At 48.6% G+C, this 19384-nt stretch overlaps 1 protein-coding gene across 4 annotated transcripts in view; it reads right to left on the bottom strand.

The window, feature by feature from the left end:
• LOC119446008 (DNA topoisomerase 2-alpha) overlaps positions 1-19384 on the bottom strand; it is a 37615-nt gene that overhangs the window by 9970 nt on the left and 8261 nt on the right. Inside the window, exons 2-9 of one of the 4 annotated variants that reach the window (XM_049663804.1) lie at positions 11429-11686; positions 10343-10531; positions 7384-7632; positions 4832-5026; positions 3620-3967; positions 1596-2747; positions 511-893; positions 5-261 (exon numbers count right to left, since the gene is read on the bottom strand). In XM_049663804.1, coding sequence (XP_049519761.1) covers positions 5-261; positions 511-893; positions 1596-2747; positions 3620-3967; positions 4832-5026; positions 7384-7632; positions 10343-10531; positions 11429-11686 — 3031 coding nt within the window. The remainder of the gene's footprint in view (positions 1-4; positions 262-510; positions 894-1595; positions 2748-3619; positions 3968-4831; positions 5027-7383; positions 7633-10342; positions 10532-11428; positions 11687-19384) is intronic. The other 3 variants (XM_049663805.1, XM_049663807.1, XM_049663806.1) reach the window with 3 other exon arrangements.

Here is a 19384-nt window from a genome sequence, read left to right as displayed (position 1 = left end):
TCACAAGAGTCTTCAGCTTCGTCCTGCGACTCGGCTTGGCTGTCCCGGCGCATTGCCTGCTGCAGCTGCAGCTTCTTCCAGAGGACGATGGGGTCGGGATCATAGCCCCGTCGCTGCAGTGTCTCGATCATCTCCTTGCGGCGCCGGTTCTCGATCTTTATTATATTGTCGATCTTCTCGAGAATGAAGCGAGCCTGATTTTCAAGACGCTTCGCTTCGGCAGACAGCAGACCGATAAGGTAAGCCTTTCGCTTGACATACCTGCAGAAGTGGCACACACAGTCATATCGGATTTTCTCGGTAAAAGGTCGCGATAACTGCGCTAGCCTCTGCGCTACCCTGAGTGGCAGAAATTAGCGAAAGAGTGGCCGAACAAGTATTTTCATATCTCGTTTAGGCCTAGCGCGCCGTGTTTGCCAGGAGAAGCAAAAGAAGTTCGTAAGTAAAATTTCATAGATGCCGCGTAATCACATGCTCACGCAATATCCCAGCTGACGGAACCAAACTCACCCTTCCACGCGCGTCGCGTAGAACTCACGCAGGATGTCACCAGGACTCCGAAAGGTTCTCAGGACGCCCTTAGAGTCAAACAGCACCATCGAGGATGTGGTAAGCGACGTCTGCAGCTTGAATGCCTTGTGAAGTCCTTCCTCGCGGGCCTTGGCCAGCTTCTCCTCGGTCATGGTAACCACGAAGCGGACGGTGGTGTCCGTGTGGTACTCCTTGTAGTCAGTTATGAGAGGCGGTACCTTCTCTGTTCCGTGCAGCATGGTCTCCAGTACCGCCTCCTTGTACGCCTGAGTCCACACCCGCACCGGAAGCTCGGTGATCTCGATGGTGGTGGAGTTGAGCACGGCCACCTCGCCGCTCATGATGAATCTCTGCTCTTCTACCTGTGTGACAGCAGTACATACGACTTCTTTTGTCGAAAGCAGGTTGGAGCGATCGGCCGACCACCCCGAAATCAATAAGATTAAAATAAAGAGCAGCCTGGCAGTTGCGTCGAATTCAACTAACGGCAGCCTTAAACAAGGTACCTAAACGCTGCTGTCGCCTGACGAATTTAACAACAGACGCGACACCACAATTTTCATATGGTATTACAAGTGTAAAAGTGCTCAGTGAAACCGGCTGCACTATCAGAAGGCCCCGAAAACTAAACCATTCGCTGCTGTACAACACTTTGGTTTTTATTTCCTGCAATTAGGCTTCCGTACTACAGCTTCACCAGGCACTGAAATGAAAATGAGTACAATAGGAGGTGCTAATGCATTGCTGAAACCTGTTCGTTGATGTTTCTTAGGACAAGATTTTATCGATGTACACATTAAATTTGCTCTCGCCGTCTTTCATCCCCCGCTGTGCTCCGCGTCCTACTCTCATCCTTCGCTGTGCTCGTTCGCTCGGTTACGCCGAGGGACGCCGACGCCCAACGCAGGAACGGGTGCCTAATACCTATACACTTTAAAATATATATGTACAGCAGTGACTGTCCTCATAGAGAGGATATCCTCATTTGTCAGCACGGTATCTTCAATTTCAGCAAACAATAAAAATAAAATCAATGCCGTTAGCGCAGCAGCCATCAGTCTCACCTGGTCTATGGATCCGCGAAAATTCTTGAACCATGGCTTCAGCGTATCTGGTTCCCCACCGGCAATCATCTTCCGCAGATTGGCAATTATGTCGCGTGGATTATAGTTCGGTATCTTAGTGCTCCAACCAGTGCCAATTCCTTCCGCGCCATTGACGAGTACCATGGGAAGCACCGGAATGTAGTACTCGGGCTCGATCCGCTGGTTGTCGTCGTACAGGTACTCCAAGATCGGGTCGTCCAACGCGGGCACGATGAGACGCGCCAGGGGCGACAGCATGGTAAAAATGTATCGAGGGCTGGCAGCGTCCTTGCCTCCCTGCAGCCTCGTGCCGAACTGACCGATGGGCAGCAGCAGGTTGATGTTGTTGGAGCCGACGAAGTTCTGCGCCAGGTTGATGATGGTCGACATGAGAGAGACCTCGCCGTGGTGATAGGCCGAGTGCTCGGCCACGGACCCCGCAAGCTGGGCGACCTTAATCTCGCGCTTGTCGTTACGCTTAAAGCAGGTGAAGAGAACCTTGCGCTGGCCCGGCTTGAGTCCGTCCACCAGAGACGGGATTGAACGCTCATTGTCCATGTTGCTGAACAGGATTAGTTCCTTGTTGACGAAGTCCTGGTACGTCACGTTCCGGGTGTCCTTGCCATACAGGTAGAGCTCGGGCAGGCCCATCTCGCGTCGCTGCTTGCGCTCCTCCATGCCACTGCGGAGCCAGTCCTTGCGCTGCTCGATCATCTTCTTGCTGAAGGCCAACTCAATGGCATTGTCGTCTTCGTTGCCCTGGTACCGGAAGGTGATGCGGTGCCGCAGCATGTCCATGAAGTACTCCTTGGCCTCCTTGGCGGTGCTGGTGCCGAGACCTTTGTAGTACTTTACCTTCCAGCGCTGCCAGTCGTCGGTGGCGGTCTTCCATTCTTCGAACTCGGGCAGCGAGTAGAAGGACAGCTCGTTGCTTCCGCGACTTGCTTTCACGATGGGCGTGATGAACTCCTCGAGGAAAGGGAGCTTGAGCAGCGACGGCCAGTTGTGGTGGATAAAGTTGATTAGGAGGCCCTTGATGTGAGAGCCATCCTGGTCTTGATCTGTCATGATCATAAGTCGGCCATAGCGAAGCGTTTTGAGATCATCCACAGTCTCGTACTTTTTCTTATACTGCAGATTGAAAAAAAAGGAAGTGTTGATTTCTTTTCCTCACCCGTCATATTTGATACGAGTACTTATATCGTTTTGTGCTATCTGAGCCGGCCGTTCCCGAAGCGAACGCTGTAAAGGCGTTATGCGACCAATCATGCCCAACATGGCTCAGGGAAACAAAGCAAGGCTAACGTTAAGTAAGGTATACCATCAGACCGAATTTAACTTTAACACGTTGTATCCCACGCCTTCCGAAGTAGCTGTCGACAGTTAAGCGAAGCTGACAGGCCCTGGTGGTGAAAAACATGGACGTGACGCAGTTTCCAAAATTAAAAAAACGCCCAGATTTCTCTCTCGTTTTTCACGTTCTAGGTGGATTATTGATAAGTAACGACGCCGAATGTCAGCTGCACATTACAGGACGAAACGAAGGCTTGCGGCGACATCGCTGAGACATATGATTACGGGAAGAAGAGAGCTTTAAAAGATTAGTCTATTTACAATGCGTTCAAAGGCATGCAAAATGTAACGCTGTCCGCACGAAATCAGCGAGCGTGGTCGTCTGTACTATCCTCAGCTTCGCAACAATGTCTCGGCGTGCCTGTCTTCAGCCCTACGAAATATCTGAAAGCAAGCAGCAGGGCCATTCATCTTGGCAGGCAGGCTGCATGTTTCCGGCCCAATGCAACGCATTGTAATTTTACAGTGTCCGTGTAGTCCAAACAACTAGCGCGTTTTAAAATCTTTAAGGTCGCTGTAGCGCACTGGTTAGTGAATGTTTCAAGTCACGTTCAATAATAATAAGACACCGATAAAATTATGAGGCTCGAAGGTTTGTCCTTCCCGTGACCTCCATCTAGCTGACCCACAGAAGGCAGGTAACTACTGACCTGGAGGCCCATGATCTTGATGACATTGTTGATCTCGGCGTTTTCCAAGATCTGCTTGTGCGTGGCCTCCCGTACGTTGAGGATCTTTCCCTTCAATGGAAACACGCCGAACTTGTCGCGGCCCACCACCGACAGGCCGGACACGGCCAGGCTTTTGGCCGAGTCCCCCTCGGTCAGGATTAACGTGCAGTCGACCGAGTTCTTGGTACCAGCGTCGTTGGCGTCCTCCAGCTTCGGGATCCCTTTCAGCTTGGAGTGTTTTTTGGCCGAACATTTTAGGCCCAGCTGCTTTTCAGCCTTGAATGTCACCCAGGACATGACTGACTCCACGACGCCGCACTTCAGCACCTGCAGAATAGGACAAGGCATGTAGTATAAGGTATGTTTCGTTGACAGGAAGTCGGAAATCATTGATTAGAGATTCGCTAAACCCAGCCTGGTCAGGTGTACGCTGTAGGAACGATTAGTAAAGAAGTAAAAAAAAAAAGAGAGAGGATGAATAAAAAACGCATGAGGGTTCGGAAATTTCAGTTCAATACTAGTGCTGCGCCAGCCCTCATTTGGTTTCGTCAGTCTTGCTTATCTCAATTAATGAACTGCGATTTAGGGATAACACAGCGTCGCGGCAGATTGTGTAAGTTCTGACATTAAATCAGTATAGGTTTAGCGCGAGAAGTGGCGCCTTCGCATTTTCCCCAGACAATATCGATAAAGAAAAAGTCGATAATCGGTAGATGAGGTGACAAAGGCACGTTTCGAGCTACGCGGTGTTAGAAACACCAGTACCAGGGCATGAAAACGATGCCGGCGAATGTCATCGAATATTGAAAGGTCATGGATTAGGATCGAGATCAAGCGTGAACTGTAAATATAGGGCTGGGTGCATGTATGCAGGACAGAGCTACAGGGTTTTCGTATTTTTAGGGCCAAAAGATCACGACTAAATTTCTGCAGTGTGTAGCTACATTACAAACAGCGAGAAGATCCTACGAATGATATAAATTACGACTACGAGAGCTTGCCAGAGGCAGTATACGCGGAGCTTGAGTGACAAGGGCAGCAGTCCAAAGTATGTCAAGCTGTAGCAACCGCCTTGGTCGACCCGTTGTATCGTTGCTTTCGGCAAAGTTGACCATCTTGCCTTTTTAAGTCGACATCGCTATGCTTAAATCAGACAATAATATGACGGATAAGGAGTTATACGACACAAACCTGGTTGTAGAACTTGTCGCTGAGTTCGCACTTGGAGCCGAACTTTTTGTAAGACAACGTCATGTTCTCCTTTGTCTGAGAATCGAATGTAGGATTCTCGATGAGGCAGTTGACGAACATCCACAAGTAGTCCTTGACTTGCTTGCTCTGGATCTTCACACCGGCTTTGTTTTTCTTCTTGACGCTCTCCAGAACCTGCGAACCCACAAGTAAATTGAAAGTGTAGGAGTGTCCATGAGGTATGCAAGGACAAAGTTTAAGAACTAGCAAGGAAGTGTCAGAACCTAATAAAAAAAAATGTGTGGGAAGCACAGTAAATAAAGCAACCAATTAGTAAAATGTAACAATTTAACAGACTAAGTTTGGCCATTCCAATGTACCGCAGAATCATTCAAGCTGAATTTATGCGGACTTTTCTTTTTCGTTCCGTCATCCGTACATGTTACGGATACGAAATGGTAATTATAGGTATGTAGAGTGAGCAGATATATTACAAGAGGAACCCCGTTTCAGTCATGTACTAATAATGATCCGTTATTTGCTCCAATCAGGCTATTCAAATTGATGGCCATGGATGAAGAAAGATTCCAATTCTTCAGCCCCAGGCCTCACTAAAATGAACAGTAGAGATTTCAGCACGAAGAACACCAATTAGCAGTACAGCAAGTACTACTAGGCCTGACCAAAGCACTTGTCACAGCAAAGTTCGATAAGGAGTGTAACACAAGCTATGTTAAGCCGAAAAAGCTCTGTTATAAATCAGTCAAAACAAAACAAAGAAAACGTATTTATAAAACTTCTCATATCTTAAGAAGCGAACAAACATTAACACCAAGGACAACATAGGGGAAATTACTTGTACTTACTAATTGAAATAAAGAAATGATTAATTAATGGAAATGAAAACGGATGAAAAAAAAAAAGAAACTGTCCGCAGGTGGGGAACGAACCCACCGTCTTCGCATTACGCGTGCGATGCTCTCACCATTGGGCTACCGCGGAGCCGTTTTCCCATCCACTTTCTGGAGTATTTCTGTTTTACAACTAGAACTACAACTTCTAGTTGTAAAACATAAATACCCCAGAAAGTGGATGGGAAGACGGTTCCGCGGTAGCTCTACGGTGAGAGCATCGCACGCGTAATGCGAAGGCGTGGGTTCGTTCCCCACCTGCGGACAGTTTTTTTTTTTTTCATCCGTTTTCATTTCCATTAATTTATCATTTCTTCAATTCAATTAGTAAGTACAAGTAATTTCCCCTATGTTGTCCTTGGTGTTAATGTTTGTTGGCTTCTTATGATATGATAATAAAAATCGGGCCCCTCGGTTCCCTTCTCGTTCAAACTTTTCTCATAAGCACACATACAAGCACACACATCAGCAGCAGCGAAACTGTGCAGGCTAACTTCCTCCGGTCTCCTTTTGACGGTGTTCGCTTCCTCTGCTATGCATTTTCGTTGCCTTCTCATTGCCTCAATAGAGCTCGTTGTGCTGGTTTCTGTTCAGCGCTTCTGGTTGCGGCCGCTACACGCGACAGCAGTAAGCGCTACGCAGGCTGCACGCTGCCTTGCCGCACTGCCTCAACTTCAGCACGGCCGTGTGCATTAAATCGTTTTTAAGCGTCAATCGCCCGGCCCGCCCGTTAATCAGCAATCCTTTTTCAAGGCGCCACACCAGACTTCCGTATTAAATCCATTAATCCGCGCACACAAAATTCGAGGAAAGCGCGGCCTCCTCTTGCATTTCGTTGTCTTGCTCCTCGTACATACGGTGTTTCAATGTGTACGTTAAACTCTCCCGGTTTGCCATTCTTGCATTTCATATTCATTTCGCAATGCCATCGTAGAAATGAGCGGGCACTTTCGATGGAGCAGTTTCATCAGCAAACGCTGACGTCATATCCGGCTACTTCCACATTCGAGCGAGCGCTCCGCAGCATAGCCCACACGACTGTGGCGCTCGTCTCCATTATGGTACATTCGATGGGTTCCTGCCGCGCTCCAACTCGTTTTTCCGCGAAGCGGAGCCCTTTAGATCGCTACCAGAGAAAGCCTGCCCCAGCAGAACGTTCAGCTTTCCCATACAGTAATCGGGATAGCCACGTGACCACAATTCGGCTGGAGCTCAAAGGTGAACGTGCATCCGAGCGCTCTGAGCTGCAGCACGTTGCTCTGAGTGAACCAGACAAATGTGTTCTGAGAGCTTCATTTTTGATTTCGACCACCCGAATGGAAACTACACCGCAATACAGGCCCGTAGCCAGGGGGGAGGGAGTCCTAAGGGCCCGGGCCCCTAGCGAGAATCAGTTACTTCTACCAGTACAGATTAGCCAGATAACACCTTTTAAATATAAAACGAAAGAACTCCCTGTTAAATGACACGGCGAATTTAAAGCGCAATAATTTAACCCTAAAGCAAGAAGGACGGAATTCTGGACGGTCCCGACGTACCGTTCAACATACGCTCTGATCTATGCTGACCTGAACTGATCTATGCTGCAAAAGTATACTTGTAAAAGAAAACAGACTCCAAAAGAGGGATAGGGGGACGTGCCTTTTTGACGAGTTGGTCAGCAACGTGGTCGACGTGGCTTCCACCCTTGGTGGTAGCGATGCCGTTGACGAAACTCATCTGCTTGAACTCGCCCGAGGCACTCAAGGCCACGGCCACCTCCCAGCGCTGGCTGACGAGCTCGTGGGCTACGGTGAGCGGGTTGCCCGTTTCGTCCTCCTGGTCCTTGAGGAACAGCTGCACGTACTCCTTGAAGCCCTTCACCGGGAGCCTCTTGCCGTTCAGGTAGACCTGGGCGCAAGAATGAAAGCTAAAAATTACATTCTGGGGTTTTACATGCCAAAAACCACAACCCATTTATGAGGCAAGCCGCATGTTGGGGGACTCTGTAGTACACGAGCATTTCTGCGTTTAGCCCCCATCGCGACCACCGCGGCCGGAATCAAACCCGCGGAAGAAGCTAATATGTACACAACCACTGAAACATGCTAGGCCTAACGTTAAGAAACCCGGAAGAGAGCGGTGTGGATCAGATAGCAAACGGGGATAGCCGATACTCTAATCGACATGAAGAGGGGGAAAAAAAATGGAGGTGGGCAGGCCATGTAATGCGTAGGATGGATAACCGGTGGATCATTAGAGTTACAGAATAGATACCAATAGAAGGGAAGCGCCGTCGAGGACGGCAGAAAACTAGGGGAGGGGGGGGTGATGAAGTTAGGAAATTTGCAGGTGCAAGTTGTAACCAGCTAGCGCAAGACAGGGGTAATTGGAGATCGCAGGGAGAGGCCTTCGTCCTGCAGTGGACATAAATATAGGTTGCTGCTGCTGATGATGATGATGACGACACAACCACTGACAACGAAAGTGGCTGAAAGTTAGCCGTAAGGGAGTGCAGTGACGTGATTGTACATGTTTTGTTGTCCTCAAATGTAGTGAGTCACCGTTGCAAACTTTCTGTAGTATTCTCAAATTAAGAACCCCGTAAAGCGTAGCTCGAGTGAATTGCAGTCTACCAGGACTTTAATGAGGGAAGAGGTATTCCATAAGTGCCCACCTATAGTGGACATGTCCATTTTGTCGGCTACTGAAGTTCTGATTGGCTGGCCTGGGGTACACGTGAGAAGGATACAGGCGCCCCCAGCCAATCACCCCTTCAACAGCAGCAGAACACGTCCACTAGGTGGACACTTAAAAAACAACACCTCCCCCCACTCCCATCCCTTGGAAACAGTGGTAATTCGCTCCAAATGTTTAGTCGCGCCACTGCACCAACAGACACTAAGGACAACATACGGGAAATTACTTGTCCTGGTGTCCTTACTATACGTCCACTGCACGAAGGCCTCTTGCTGCGATCTCCGATTACCACTGTCTTTCCTAACTTCATCATCCCATCTAGATTTCTGCCATCCTCGACTGCGCTTCCCTTCTCTTGGTACTCATGATGTAACTCTAATGGTCTCTTATGGCTTCTTTAAATATTATTTATAAAAATCGAGCCCTTAGATTCCCTTTCTTCTGGTTACGCACACACCCTGTGAACCCTTCACTTCATCAGTGAAGTGTTCACAGGATCCGGTAGTGAAACAGGTCAAAGAATGGAAGCACGTAGGAAAAATACCAGGAGCAGTGCGACCATACCTGCTTTCTGTTTTTGCTCATGCCACATCAACCAAGTAATCACGCATTCATTCATTCATTCATTCATTCATTCATTCATTCATTCATTCATTCATTCATTCATTCATTCATTCATTCATTCATTCATTCATTCATTCATTCATTCATTCATTCATTGAAAAATTCGAGAGTTACACTTGCCCCGCACAAGGCACTATACTGACAAAAAAATCGCCTCTAGATCTTGTCGAATGGGCACCGCAGTGCTACAGCTGCCTGCCGAGGGGGCGGCCGAGCCCCTCCCTAAAATTTGGAGACCCACCCCCCTTTGACTTCAATCACTGACTGTCGGTGTTAATGTGAACATTATTGAAACAACGTAGCGACACCGTATTACCACCGCCGCAAAGTCCGGGCGTGGCGCGTATGTGCAATATATATTTAAACTTGATTGTCTGAATATTTAGAACACGGGTTCAATTCTGCCCAGCACCAAATAAATTTTTAAAGCTTTTGTTTTTGTCATTGAAGAGCGCCACATACCCATAGTGACTCAGTGACCCAAGTTGGTCCGACGGTTGGTCTCGAACTCGGTTTCCTCAGTACATCATCCCGATGCGCTACGCATTAGGACATGGACTACGCAGCGACTCAAGCTGGCGGGAAAACGGTTAGAGACCTAGACAGATAGATCGACAGATACCGGAAATTGCATGAAGAATGCTAATCGTATTAAAAAGCGCCTACGTTCCTGAAATCTGCTTCGTTTGAGGCAAAGATGTCTAGGTCTTTTACTTAACGCAAGAAATGAATAATTAGTCGAAAATATCCTGTCAGTGCACCTATGACAGACCAGTAAGGCTCAAGACAGGAAAAGAGGGACAGGAAAAAAGGGACAGGCAAAGTGGAGACTTCGTACCAAACATTTGTAAATAATTTTATGTTAGAAAGTCAGCAGCTCGCCTGTTCCTCCGGTTACTTCTTTGTGTCCCCTTTCAATGGACTACAATAGCTAATATGCGATAAAAATCGTGAATTATTAAAATCAATCAACAGGCTATCCCACGGTGTAAGGATCCGGGTCAATTTTGACCGCCTGCGTCAACGTATTCCCTAAATCTAATTCGACAAGCGCGTTTTCGCATTCCGCCACCATAGGAACGTGGTCGCCGCTGGCGGTACTCAAACCTACGACCTCGAGCTCAGCAGTGCAACATAGCATTCCGCCACCTAGCATTCCGCCACCATAGGAACGTGGCCGCCGCTGGCGGTACTCAAACCTACGACCTCGAGCTCAGCAGTGCAACATAGCGAGCCACAGCGACAGGTCATGCCTGACATTTGATGGCGTGACGGCGGACACACAGGACTCACGTACTTTGACTCCGTGTGCGCAGCCGGCCACGTCATAAGCCCTGCGGGACAGCAGCGCCACCGTGTCGGTGTCCAGCTTCTCCATCATGAACTTGGACAGGTCCGGATAGAAGGTGATCTTGGTGAAGTCCTCGCCCTTGGCCTCCGTCTTGATCTTAGGCTCTGTGGTCTTCCGCATGTTATCCTCCCAGACCTGCGAGGCGGGGCTTGTTGATCGTTACAGGTTACCTCTAGAAGCAACGTCTGGTTTATGATAGATGCAGCACTGGTGGAGCCGTAGATCAACGTTTTAACATCTGGGATTGGTCAATGCCCCAACTATAAAGAAAAAAAAATGCACGCAACTTCCTTTATTTTTGTTCTGCCTAATTTTTGCACGAGCTAATCCGACTGGGAAAAACATTCACAGGCGCATTTCTCGCTTACAATTTCGAAAGAGGATTTCCCTTAATATAAATATGGCTCCTTCCATGACAACCGCCCGAAATTTCACGCTATATACTTTTATTTATGCTCCAGTTAGCACAGCACTAACATAAATCACCATGACCATCACTCGTAACGCTATCAGTACGTCCGCAGACTCGCATATTATACACCAACTGCTATTCTGGACGCCCCATAAGGTGAGAGACGGAGCTGCTCACTCCACAGTAACGCTGACGCGACCACCATGTGCCACGTCGGGACATACACTGGTTGCCGAATTCGCGTAAACTGACGGTTTGAGGCCAGCGAGCAACGAAATGTCTAGTTCCTCGAGACGCTTCACAATACACGCGCAAGAATAGTCTAATCGTGGAAGCCCGTAATCGCTAAGAGGCTTTTGAAAGCCGCCCTTGGCTCTCCACTAAAGGAACCCGTATAATTAAGGCCTGCAGTGGGCCAACGTCCGTATTTGCCTATACGCAAGAGACTGCAGAGTGTTCAGGTGCCTCTGTGTAGCTCTTGTCCATACGCATGGATATGTACAGCCAACTGCATCCAACCGGACTGGTTTCAGTTCAAGCCTGTATCGAAGCGGTTGTACCCAGACAGATAAATCCAAACGTGGGCGCGCTCGACAAGAAGGCGGTAGCGGGAGACTCGCCTGTTTGAAGAGCTTCTTTTCGGCGCGCGAGTATGTCTCCACGATGAACTTCTTGCTGAAAATGTTGCAGAGCTTGGCGCCATAGCCGTTGCGGCCACCGGTGACTTTCTTCTCTTCGTCGTTGTAGTTGGACGAAGTGAGCAGGTGACCAAAGATGAGCGTCGGCACGTGCATCTTCTCGACGCGGTGCTCGACCACGGGTATGCCCTGGCCATTGTTCCACACGGAGATGCAGTCCTGGTCAGGATGTATCTCGATCTAGACACGAAGAAGAATGAACAAGGCACGCGTGACGCATTTCATGTTAAGAGCAACACTAATCTTGTATCCACGCCCACCCTCTTGCTTAGCGTAAAACGTATTGAAATTCTCAGCTTCAGACAAACGATGAAGCGATTTTATTGACATTTATTGCATATTTGGGATAAGAAAACAGTCTATCAGCGTTTTGCGAAGGGTAACTTGATGATACAGCCCGATTTGTTGCTATTTTCTTTTAACGCTCTGGTAATGTCGCTCATGTTACTACCAAGGAGATTGGTTACTACCAAACTTGCATATTGTCGATGGTTCCAGCAGCAAACTTCAGTCGCAGGAATAAGATCGCGACGGGAAAATAAATGCAATTTGTGCAAGTATCGTCTTCGTATGGTTAGATAGGAGCTTTGAGCATACACAGCATGTTCTATTCCTTAGATGCAAACTTACAGCTGCCCAGTTACTTTCTACTCAACACTCTCACGCACGAGATCAGGGTCAATAATGGTCACGCAATAAGCTTACCTGGTGGTCCGATATACGAGAACGTTGCCTCATGTTTCTCTTATATGCCGTTCTGGACGAAAACAATCAGCGTTGAAGCATCAAATTAGTGTATAAGCGTCTACATAATCACTGTATATTATTCAAGGGTAAGCTAGTCATTAGTTAAATTTAAAGGAGCGCCAAAATTCTTTCATACAGGTCACCATCCTTGATCCCTCTGGCGGCGATGCGAAGTCTAAGCGATATGTTTCTAGCTCGTCATCGTGCTTTTCCCGGCATGTCAGGCAACATGCCGACACTGATCGAGCTCAGCTCACAAAGGAAACCTAGCTTCAAACAGTGTGCAGCCATGCGGCAGCGCCTCGATTAAGACTGCTAAGACCAGCACGAAGAGAGATAAAAGCTATGCGCAGTTACACGTGCGCGACCACCGATTCTCGACAACGGCGGAGATCGACTCGCTATGACACGTGTTACGCAGCATGACACCGGAGTGCATTCCTTTCGTCTGGAATATTTCACGACTGTTTCTACACATCACAAATGTACTCTCGCGCGCTCTCGTTGTGTACGTACCACGGTACAAAAGGTGAGGAGTCCAGCACATGACCCCAACGACATGAGCGTCCTTACCTTGATGCAGTCCATGTTCTTGTCCCGCTGCTTATTGTCGGACGCGTTGACCAGGATCTCATCGAAGATCTTGTAGAGACCGGGCACGAAAGTGACGCTCCTGTATTTCATGCCGCCGCCGCCGTTTTCGTCTTCGGGGTCGTACACCCACATGGTCTGCGTGACGGGCTCGACGGAGCCGACGTACGTGTCCGGGCGTAGCAGAATATGCTCCAGCTGGCTCATCTTCTGGTAGATGCGCTCCACGGACATCCTCTTGTTCTTAGCTGCGTCGGGCCCTTTCGTCTGGTTGCTCCTGCCGCCGCCATGTCCTGTCGCAGCGGCAGTCGAGGCCAGGGAGTCTGCGTCTTCCTCGTCAATGTCACAGAGGGTAGACATATTGCCGCCTTTAGCAACAACCCCTGGTTCCTGGTACAGTCTTCTGCAAAGAATCCGCTAAATACTTCTACGGGGCACGATGAGCTCGTAAGGTTTTCATTCGAAGACGGCTTGCCCTTTCGCGGCTTTCTCTTATCAGTCCCAATGCAGTGGCACGAAACGATCCAGTGGCATGTATCGTGCTGATGTCTTTCGCGTTGTAGCCGATGAAAATCCTCGTGAAGAAGGGGGAGGGACTCGCTTGTAACGCGTCTTTACGTTGGTTAATCCAACTGCTGACGGGAAAAGAAGCTGGTTGCGTTCATGTACGCCGCCGTTCAGAAACAGTGACGCCCCTCCAGCAAGCGCATCGCGTCGACGATATGGGCTCTTCGCGTACTAGTGCGCGTTAATGCGTCCAAGCTGCGACTGAAAACGTTCCAAGCTCTCGTATCACACCGGCTACGCGCGCGACTCGAGCTAGCTCGGGCTTTTTGGCAAGCCCGGGAAAGTGCGACACTCGCGAGGCCTCGAGTGTATCTCACCAATGTTCCTAGATAAGCTGATCATGACGATGATGATGCAGCCGCTGTCATTAAAAGCGGGCCATCACCAGGGAAGCTACATGCAAGAATCTAGACTTGTTTTTACGCCGTTTAGGCTCCCTAGCTATCATGCCAGTAGATCGGGTTAAAAAGAAACAAAAAAGAGACAAAAAATTGATGATGACGATGATTGCAATCCTTTACACACCATAGAGAAACAGTATATGTCCCATATTTGGGTTCTGGGCAAGGTTCTGGGCTAAATAGGTCGCGAAGCTTGGAACGAAAAGCGTACCAAAACCTATCGCTAGAGATATCAGCTAGTGATGTGGGATTGAAGCGCGACTAGGTGAAGGAGGACAAACACTGAAACTAGGAAACCTATGTGAAAAAAAAATGTTCGAAAATTTTTAATCAGTATACTGTCATACGAGTAAATATTCCGTTTAAAATATTTTTGCTGTACTAAAACAGCAAATGCTAATTTTGTTTCTATTTCACAATTTATTAGTTCGTTCTTGGTGACCCCTACCAACCAGTGATTCTGGCACAAGACTTGGCAAGGCTGTGCCACGGCCACTGGATAAAAACCTTGCACGGCTGCGCTGCCGCGCAACGCTTGAAACAGCAAAGCTGGGCGATCGCAGCCCAGCATTTTGCGGAAGTGCGCGCGAACTTTTCATCTTATTACTCATGATGATGATAATTTCTTTTCGCGCGTCTCGGACTTACGGCCGTCACTGCGCGTTGCATAGCGCAGCTTGCAACACCGACACCGCGTTGCAATGCCGACAACGCGTTCCAGCAGACCCGCTCCGTGACTGCGTCTCTCTCTCGCTCTCATAGCGCGCAAAACCTCTTCACCTCGCAGAGCACGAGCGTACGAACGCGCCAGCTGTGGACGAAGACGACGACGCTCGAACGCAATCATATGGTTCGCATAAATGCATGCTCTGCAAGCGTGGCTGTATAAGGAGCCTTTGGTGGTGCTCAGGGAATCTTAAAATGACTACGCCTGCAGCCGCAGCGGCAATTTGGCCACTTGAGCGATCTGGCGCACTGTCTATTATTGCGAGTTCATTTGCTGTGTCGAAGCCCGGCAATAAAGAAAAAAAAAGAAGTGGCTGTACAGCCTTGTGGTTACGACGCTCGCATTGAGACCGTGGGTACGCGGGTTCGAATCCCGCCTCGGCAAGAAAGTTTTTTTTTTTCTTGATAGTTTCTTGATACGCGCCACAAATTACGGCTGGCTTAAACAGCTTTTTTTATTTCCTTGCGTGTTTGTTCAAAGTGTGGCGTGCACTTCACTTCAAATTTTGCGTGGCCTAGCGCATGACATTCATTGGCGAAAGGTGTGAGTGCAGGTTTCTTGTTATCGTGCAAGTTCACGCTGCGGCATCCGATGCGCTGTGTCTCGTCGTGACGATAAACGCGGAACGCTCCGCGAAGGCGCGTCGCGCAATGTTCGTTCACTCTCCGTAACACAGGCTCTGAGTGTCCGACGGGAAGCAAAATTAGTAAGTAAAATGCTTTCTAAATGATAATGTGGTGGAATGTTGTCTTGTCTGATAGCTGTTGAATATGAATACAAGGTGTCGCGCGGAATTGCGAATGATTCTGTGAAAAGGTTTTGCATGTTGCTATACATTACGGCTGTGTGCTGGCCATAGTACTTTTCATCCATTGAAACAAGTTTTGCTTGGTCACTTATATTGGTTGCATTATTCTAGACGAATAAAAGTGAAGTTTGCTTGTAACCTCTGTGGAACTGTTATTTATTTCCATCCTATTCGCTCACCTTCCTAAGGAACCTACTGGAGCAATAGCCGTCGTTAAGATGGCATTAAGACATATACCACTCCTATAGTTTAATGACACGCTTCAGCTGACACGCTCGCCTCAGCCTCAAAAGAAAATTAACTGCTGGCGTTGCGGTCGAAATGCCGGATGCTGAAGAAATTCAAACATTCGCGCCAAGTAGCCTAATCTCTTGAGGTCACTGCCATTTCCGGTTTTGACGTCACTTTTTATTTTTTATTTTTTGTTTGTAATTAGTTGTCCCCCTGATACGTAGATGGCGACGGTTGCAACGAGCCGCCATTTTCTTGACACTTCTATGGATGCTGCGCTACCAGTTTATGTATACTTTTTACTGGGGCTCTCTTCTCGACACGCATGGCGGGTGCACGGCCACCATTATCCGCCATGTTGTCTCTCTGATTGGGTGTCGAGAGGTCACGAGTTTTGAAATTTGTGCCGGGAAGCAGAAGTTATGCAAAATGCAATTTTGCGTTTTCTTCAGGAAGACAAACCTGACGTGGAGCGGCACATTTCACCGACTAATACTTTTTTTTGTCTTTAACAGCTATATTGCGACTTTAACCATTAAAAAAAGAAAGTGAGCGGTAGCGTGCAATGCATCTGCAATGTCGCGAATATGTGGTGGCGGTCCAAGATGCTTGCTGATTGGTTGAAGGAATGCCGCGAAGAGCGTCACAGAAAGGGCCGTTTTGTAAACGTCAATTTGGCGTTGCACTGGGCCGCCATTGCAGAGATTTTCCGCCATAATTTGTGGGGCCACGAGTCGCGCTAATTATGCTAATGCGTGGCCATCTGCAATGGCGGCCGAGAGACATGCGTATCGCCGCATTTTCCCCGTCGCTTGGGGCCATGAAATTATTTTGCTCATAACGCGTGCTCATAGCATTTACATCGCTCTCGGGTGCTGTTGGCATTTGTGTTTTGGGCCATCATTAAAAAAAGGAGAAAAAAATCACCGCATTGAGTGGGCGAATCACCGGGGGATCATTCGGGCAAAACGCCGGAAGCGGAACCGGAAGCGGAACCGGAAGTGGAAACGGAAGCGGCACCGGAAGCGGAAGCCGGAGCTTGGCGTACATATACCACACACACACACACACACACACACACACACACACACACATATATATATATATATATATATATATATATATATATATATATATATATATAGCGGTCTCTATGCCAAGCAGAACTACGGACTACGAGGGACAAGGCTCGGCCCTAAGGTGCTTCGCCCCTAACACGTTTATTTAAAAAACTTGTCGCAGTTTCACCTGAAAGGCGAAGCATCAATTGCGATAGCAAATTTGAAGAGAGCTATACGGAGTAATGATAGCAGCTTTATCAGCTGTATAAACTTGGACATGCAGCAGCACCGGCAACACGCAGAACTGTTGTCGACGCCGCCGGCGTTTTGCCCGCGTTCGCTCAAAATGCGTGCGGCGTTGGTGACTGTTGCCGGAGCCTCTGATATAAATAGGCACTTGGTGCCGCAGCTAAACGTCGCCTCCCTTCCCTGCCCCTCCCCCCCCCCTCCCCCACAGCCTTTCGCGCGTCGGAAGAAGGTACGTTTACTCTACATATATGGTGATTGTAGAGGAGGAAAGAGACGCCTACTTCTGCAGCCCTTAAGGGAGCACAGCGCAGAACGCGCGTTTGTTCTCCGCCGTGCGTTCACTCCCCGTGAAAGCGCGCGTCCCTCGTGCCCTTTCACTCGCACACACAGCGTTCGGCGGCGCGCGGCGACGATTTCATCTCCATTGACGTCATTCGGAACCTCACGGCGACGGCGACGCCGACGGCAGAAATCTGCTTTTGAGTGTCCATATAATTGCTATCGCAATAAAAACGTGCCGGCAGATCCCACGCCCCGCGGGAATCGGTGTTATGCGAAGCAGGGTGCGGGGAGCCTACCAACTTAACGAAACAACCATGAGAGCACCAAGACGTAGGCCGTACCGTTGCATGTATACAGCGTTGCATGTAGGCTCCCTAAACACCTTTCACCAAAGGGACCATAACGCTTTCGCATTTCATCACGTAATCAGTCAGAAGTATATGTGCCGAAGCCATGTACACCGAGCTATTATACATAAAGCGCTACAATGAAAAAATTTTGCACTCTCGTTGGGTCCAAACGTTATGGCAGGGCCACGAGATACCACTTTGTATAACCTACATAGTTTCTCAAAGTACCTCCGCAGATTATTTTACAATATTTTTTAAATCATAATATTTTCCAAAAAGCGGTTATGTGGCGCAATGCCATTGTACACATAGCCAGTGCCTCCTCTATACTTCAGTGCCCGGCAGACGAGCGCTACAACAATAGCCCGCCGCCGCCGCCGCGAGTACAGCAACCCGCCGCCAGGCGCCGCCACCTAAACAGGGCGCTCCTCCCTCATCCACGGCGGGGCTCGACTGGCAAGTGCGGCCGTCAACGCGCGTTTCTTCGAGTTGGCCGCACTACCCGCATTTCTTTAATGTCTAATTTCGAAGCTCAGAGGTACACATGTGGTTTGTTCCTTGCAGTACGAATTGCGAAGTGAAAACGGTAACTAATGCTGTTGTTATGCCGCGCCGCCCAGCAGTGTGCGTGCTCGCTTTCGGTTTAAAGTAAAAGCCAGCAGACGCGTTTTGTGGGGCTGCCCGCGCAGCAATGTATAATAACATGGTGCGAACGAGAAATGACAGCAGCATTTATTATATTGGCTGTTGCCTCAAAGCTTGAGGCACTTCCTTGAAAGGGGCTTTTTGTCGAAGTACCTATAGGCATCATGCTTATCCGTCACGGAGAATGCATAGTTCGATAGAAGAGGTCGCAGGAAACGCACAGAAATCAGTCCATGAGTTTCAGCCTGTGCGGCTCGTCACTGTCCTTGCATTTCAACAGGTTGGAGCCACAGAGAGCAGGAACTGCACGTTCTACAAGACTAGTGAGGGGTTTCTCAAGGGCATGATGTTCCTTCAGTGCCTGTTCAGCAAACGTCCGTAGGGTGTCAAGGACAAACAGGAGCTGGTACGAAGGATAAAGCAATCCACCTCGATCTTGGCTGCGAGTGAATGTCAGGAGTGGCTGATTTGTTACTGGCTTTGTGCAAAGAGCTACACAGTTCTCGCAGTTCATTTGCTCCATTATAACACGAGCAATGTAGCCTCCAATATACACTGTCGCGGAAATCTGAAGGGAGGGCAGGTGCAGAGGCAGGAGCGTAGTGTTCAGTCGTTCTAGAACAGTCATTGCAGTCTTTGCAATTTCTGACCGCGGCTGCACTTGTTCTGCCGGTGTCTTTCGAAGCAATGCAGTGGATATACCTGCAGTCCTCGCTGTGAGCAACGTTGGAAAGTGCATTTGAGGCAGCAATTCCTGTTTTAAGCACTTTCTCAAGTCCTGAAAGGGCTGCACGGACATCCAAGGTATCATTGCAACCCGAAGACATACGCAATGTCCCAAAGAGGGATTCTATGGGATCACTGTTAAATTTGCGCGTAAGCACGAATGAAAACTTCTCAATACTCAGCAGGTACTTAATGCATGCTATACAGTTGAATACGTAGTGATGAAAAATGCTTCATATGTTTCCTTGGTCAAAAACTCCTTCGGATGGCTACATCTCTTTTTCATATCCTCCAAGTATCGGCATAGTAGCTTCAAGCCACTCGAGCCGGTCATCATCAACATTATCATAATGCCGGGCATCTGCAATGTTCTGACGAAGGTGCTGCGTTGTGTTGCTTGTATCATGAAGAACAAACCAACGGTAAATGTACTTCATGAATGTAATACTAGGGCCTGCGCTTGCAAATGATACGCTGCAAGTGTGACCCGCTT

This window comes from Dermacentor silvarum, chromosome 3 (assembly GCF_013339745.2).
Source record: "Dermacentor silvarum isolate Dsil-2018 chromosome 3, BIME_Dsil_1.4, whole genome shotgun sequence".
Taxonomy (NCBI): domain Eukaryota; kingdom Metazoa; phylum Arthropoda; class Arachnida; order Ixodida; family Ixodidae; genus Dermacentor; species Dermacentor silvarum.
The sequence above is the reverse complement of the archived record's forward strand: the minus strand, read 5'-3'. Positions and strand labels throughout refer to the sequence as shown.